This window comes from Saccopteryx leptura, chromosome 6, assembly GCF_036850995.1.
Source record: "Saccopteryx leptura isolate mSacLep1 chromosome 6, mSacLep1_pri_phased_curated, whole genome shotgun sequence".
Taxonomy (NCBI): domain Eukaryota; kingdom Metazoa; phylum Chordata; class Mammalia; order Chiroptera; family Emballonuridae; genus Saccopteryx; species Saccopteryx leptura.
Window position 1 is genome coordinate 175053695 of NC_089508.1, and position 5085 is coordinate 175058779.

The 5085-nt window shown below is 56.8% G+C and overlaps 1 protein-coding gene across 1 annotated transcript; it reads right to left on the bottom strand.

Annotated features, from left to right (window-relative positions):
- Positions 1–1139: 1139 nt before the first annotated feature.
- Positions 1140–4143, bottom strand: HAND1 (heart and neural crest derivatives expressed 1). The gene is made up of 2 exons (XM_066342194.1): positions 3391–4143; positions 1140–1832 (listed from the first exon to the last, which is right to left on the bottom strand). The coding sequence occupies exons 1-2, from the start codon at positions 3934–3936 to the stop codon at positions 1728–1730; spliced, it is 651 nt and encodes a 216-aa protein (XP_066198291.1). The 5' UTR covers positions 3937–4143; the 3' UTR covers positions 1140–1727.
- Between the last annotated feature and the right edge of the window lie 942 nt (positions 4144–5085).

Below are 5085 nucleotides of genomic sequence, written 5' to 3' on the forward strand. Positions count from 1 at the left end.
GTGGTGCGCCAGCGAAACTCGTCGTCTGTATTCTGTTATTCAGGGCTGTAAACGTCTTCATTTGCCTGCCCCGGTTTAGCTCAGCACGGGCCACTGCTTGGCGAGTGCGCACACTTTTAGTCACCCCCACGCCCAGCCACGGGCGCGCATGTGGGAGCACCAAGATGGCTGCTGCACGAGTGGCGGGGTTAGAATGCACATACCCCACCCCTCTGCACAAACACATATTCTCACCGTTATTTGTTGAGTGGGTTGTTTCTGGAGAGAAACTCAAATGTGTCCATTTAACCATAAGCAATCACAAGCTTACTTCACTCACGTCTAAGACAATAGCTGCTGTGGCTTGTCCAGGCCTTACAGCAGGCTGGGTGCTGTGCTAAGCGGACGCTGCCTGCCCCCTGCACAGGCCCTGGGCCCCGTGTGGGTTCCTGCACCGTTACACGTATACCTACGCGTTTATCATTTCATCTGCATAAACACAGGATTCTTAAGCGCATCCCTCTCTTCCCAGCGACACTGACCTCGGGATGACGCCCCTTTCCGATAACCCCAGACCCACTGCCTGCAGACATGGATGCAGACATACTAACCCGGCGCTAGACCCACCTAAATCCTAGCCTAACAATCTGGGCCTAATTCCTTTTCAGTTTTCCTTTCTTTGGGTTCACGAAAGTTATCACATCCCGCGATTATATTCTAAGGAGAACTTTGTTCTTCGTTCCAGGCCCCTCCCCTCGGCTTGATTTGCAGTTTGGTTTGGCATTTATCGAAAGTAGGAACAGGAGGCTCTCCACTGAGCAGAAACAATGAAGCCAGGGATACCCACCAAGACATCATACAGGCTTTCTCCAATTTTGGAAAATGTTTTATTAGTCAAGAGCATAGATACTGCTTTGGCAAAGAAAGGGGGTGGTGAGTGGTCACAGAGATTTGAGGTAGAAAAAGGGTGGGGACGGGAAATAAACAAACACCTGAGCGCAGCAGGCACTGTAGGTAGTTTAAATACATAAAAACTTTTCAACACAGGGAAAAGCTTTTATTTACAGAGGGAAGGGGGAAGGGAGGAAGGGGAGAGGGTAGGAGAGAAGGAAAGGAGGGAGGAAGGGAGGGAGAGAAGGAGGGAAGGAGGGAGGAAAAAAGTGTTTCCCTTGGAACTAAGTAGGAAGTGCAGCGACGTAATATAAAATAAAAACACCACTGTCTGAGGGAGATCAACAACGAAAGGCAGGCCTCCATCTTGCCGATCTGGGTCTCTGTCCTTGGCAGTAAACTATTGATTCCTCTTATTGCATTTTAATTAGGGAATTGAGCCTCGGAGGGTTTGGACTGGAAGTGGGGAGGGAAGGAGAAAGAGCCAGATAGCGTTGTGGGGAAGGCGCTGGGGGCTCCAGATTTCGCTCCAGAAGGGTGGGAAGGGTGCCTCTTGGCCGCTCGGGCCCTGCAGTCTCTCCCTCCGGCATAGTGCCCAGAGCCGCCCTCTCCATTCCGGGGGTGGATATATATATATATTTCTCTTTCTCTTAATGTATTAAAAACAATTTCAAATGACATTGCACGTGCGATCCAAGTGGGTTGTTGCAGCCCGCGAGCTGCCAGCTCGCAGCAGAGGCTCGGCAGGATGCCCCCACACGCCCCTGACACCCAGAGCCTGGCGCTCGCCGCCGCCTTCCTCTCCTCCCGGGCCTCCGGGGTCGGGCGCGGCGGCGGGGTCTTCGGCGCGCCCCGGCTCACTGGTTTAACTCCAGCGCCCACACTTGCTGTGGCCAGCCTGTGCGCCCTTTAATCCTCTTCTCGCCTGGGCCCAGGGCCGGAGGAAAGCCTTCGTGCTGCTGCTGCCAGAGGACACACACAAGACAAGAGGCGAAAGAGACAGGTTTAAAATGTTCTGCTCCAGTCGCCCAAGCAGAGAGTGGGGTGGGGTGGGGGGGAGGTATTGGGAGCAGTAACTGGGAGCCTTTAAATAAGTGACGGATTTCTGTTTGCAAAATAGGCAAACAGGCTCATAAAATTTGCCTTTATGCGCCGAGTTCTTGGGGCAAGATGGGCTGGCAGCCGCTGGGATTCCCGTAAGAATATTCTGCGTCTAGTGACACTGATGCGCTAGGTTTGGTGGGACGGCACCCTAGAGAGACTGGAACTGGAGGGGTGGCATCGACCGTTCTCCCTGCTCGCTCGCGGACCTGCTGTCCTCACACATCCCACAGGCTTTCCAAAGTGGTTTAGTGCCTGGGCTTGGGTACTTGGTTGGGTTCCCTCCAGCCGGTGCTGGGAAGCTTCAGACAGCTAGGCAGAGCGCAGTCGACCCGGCCTAGCAGGCCCCCTGCCCTACTCTCAGGCAGAAACCAAGCGGAGCTACTTGAAGGAGGCGGCGACGTGCAGAAGGTGGGAATACGCCCAGTAACTACCACGGAGGCGTCGCTGGGGCCTGCATCTCCTCTGGCCCTGGGCGCGGTGTCGAGACTGGCTGCCTATCTATCTTTTCCAGTCTCCCCAGGTGAGCTTTCCCTAGCTGACCACAGCCCCCGCGGGTCAGATCAAACCCGGTGGGGCTCTCGAGTCAGCTTCCACGAAACTAGTTCTCCAGCCTGGAAATCTCCGCCCTCTGAGGTTCTACAGCCCTGGGCCAGCAGAACCTGGCTCAGAAAAGTGTCATCCTCGCTGGGGAGGGTCGAGAAAGGCCGAGTATAGACTGTGATCTCCAAAGCCAAAGAGGTGGGCGAGACGTATCCCAAGTCGGTGTTCACACACCAAACCATCAAGGTCGCCCTTGGAACTAGCCCGTGGGAAGTGGCGCGGAGGAACACATTCTGGACTTGGAGTAGAAAACCTGACTTATTTTAGCCCAGCTGCACCTCTGACCCCTCGGGTAGGTGGCCTTCATGTCTCGTCCCACTCTGGGCCTCAGTTCCCCCATCTGTACGACGATGGAAGTAGACTAGTCTCTCCAGCAAAAGCCTTTTGAAAACTGTAACTAAACTCATAAGCATAAATTCACACTCATGTACATTAAAGTAAGGAACTCCTATAGTACTCTTGAATGGCTTCCAGGATAGCTAGAGACCCCTCGAAATCAGTAGCGAAATATATGGTATGTGTATTTTCTGGGGTCTGAAGCTTCGAATGGATTTTCTAAAAAGAAGCTGTGACCCCCTCCAAAAACGTTCAATTCTGTCTTCATTCACAGGCTTATAAACAATATCCCACACTACAAACTAAATTCGAATATGACTCTTTCTCCCTCACGCTCTCCGTCCCACATTTCAACTATCTCAGAACACCCGCAGCCTCTCAAACTCTTGCACAAGGCGATACAGACTCCTTCCATTGCGCGTTCGCCTGCGGGTGCTCATCGCTCGCGCTTGGCTGGAGCATGCAGTTTCCCCAACTTACCAGCTCCCTTTTCCGTTTGCTCTCACGGCCGCCGTCCACCTTCTTGATTTCGGCCTTGAAGGCCTCGGGGTCGCCAGCCTGTGCGTCCTTGGCCAGCACGTCCATCAGGTAGGCGATGTAGCTGGTAGCTAGGCGCAGAGTCTTGATCTTGGAGAGCTTGGTGTCGGCCGGCACGTTGGGAATGCACTCGCGCAGCTCCGCAAACGCGCTGTTGATACTCTCCGTGCGCTTCCGCTCCTTCTTGGGTCCTGAGCCTTTCCGCCGGCCCAGTCGGCCGCTCAGGGCTTCCAGGCGCCCCGGACTCTGGCAGGACCTGGCGTCCGGACCGTAAGCGGCAGAGGCTGCCGCGGCTGTGGGCGGTGGCCCGCCAGCGAGGGGGAAGTCCGGAGCGGCGTCAGGGGGGCTCAGCAGCCAGCTCTGGAAGTAGGGCCGCTCCTGGTGACAGCGCGAGGCTGGGCCGAAGATGAAGGGCTCGTGCAGCACGGGGTGCGCGGGGTGCGGGTGGTGATGGTGGTGGTGGTGCGCGTAGCCGCCCACGAGGTTCATGTTGGAGCGGCACCTGGCCTGCACCGCCAGCCCAGCTAGTGCTGCCCCATGCACCCCAGAGACTGCCGGGGCCGCCGTGGGCTCTGGGGCGGCACTCCGGCGTGCGCGCGCTTTGGGAGAATCCGAGACAAGGCTAGAGAAGAGACGCACACCCTGCCGCTGTCTGTCACCGCCGCCTTCCGTCCGTCGCGAGGTTGCCGATGTCGAGAGACCTGTTTAACCCTCTACAGCCTCCCCTTCAGGGTCTGGCTTATATAAGGCCGAGGCTTTGATGTCAACCTCTCCCTGGAGCCAATGGCAGGGGGGGTGGGGAAGAGGAGGGGGTGGCTGGCCCTGGTATTAAGCTCAGCTTGCGCCACTCACCTCGCCTCCAGGCTGCCTTCAGGGACAGGGAGGCGCCCCGCCCCCGCCCCCCCCCCCCAGGTCCCAGCTGGGGAGGGGGAGGGGAAAGCGTACTGGAGGCACAGGCTCGTCAACGCCCTGGAAGGTGGTTGCCACCCCTCCCCCCTCCCTCAGTTAAGAAATCTAGAAATCTAGTCATCTAGCGAAAAGGCCTTCATCCCTTGATTTCATACATAGGGAAACTGAGGGCCAGAGAAAGAAAGGTTCTTGTTCTAGACCTTCCGGAATTTAATACAGAAATTCCAGCTGTCCCCGGTCCCGAACTCGAACTCGGAACTCGATTGCTCGCTCTCGCCGATTCTGAGAGGGTGCGCGGGAGGGCGCACGGCCCCTGCCGTTCTTCCCCAGACACCCCCGGCCCTTAGTCATCGGCCCCACCCGCCCGCCTGGGAGCAGTGGGCACAGACCTTGCACCGCCACTGGCGAGTCCTGTGTTCTGTCTACCCTGCCGGCTGGCGACGCAGCCTCCTCTCCGAGGGAATCGAGCGAATCGGACAGTGAGCCCGGAGCGCGGCTCACGCTGAACTCCTACTCCACCAAGTCATCGCCACTTCAGAATGTTCGATTTTATTTAAAAAAAAAAACACCACTGCCAAAATTTACACCGCGAGAAATCAGTGTTTGGCGGTCAGCACACATAAAGGGGACCAGGACTTCCACACTAGCGGCCAGGCTCGCGTGTAAGAGAAACGCACCGCAGCTGGACTCGCCCCGCAACGCAGGGCAGCTCACACCCGGCCGCGCAGA

What these genes read in the sequence shown, in the direction of transcription:
- HAND1 (XM_066342194.1), bottom strand. Translation starts at nt 3,936, where the DNA reads ATGAACCTCGTGGGCGGCTACGCGCACCACCACCACCATCACCACCCG. An exon ending in GCAAACGGAAAAGGGAGCTG is followed by an intron (nt 1,833 to 3,390) that starts GTAAGTTGGGGA and finishes GTCCTCTGGCAG; the next exon opens with CAGCAGCACGAAGGCTTTCC.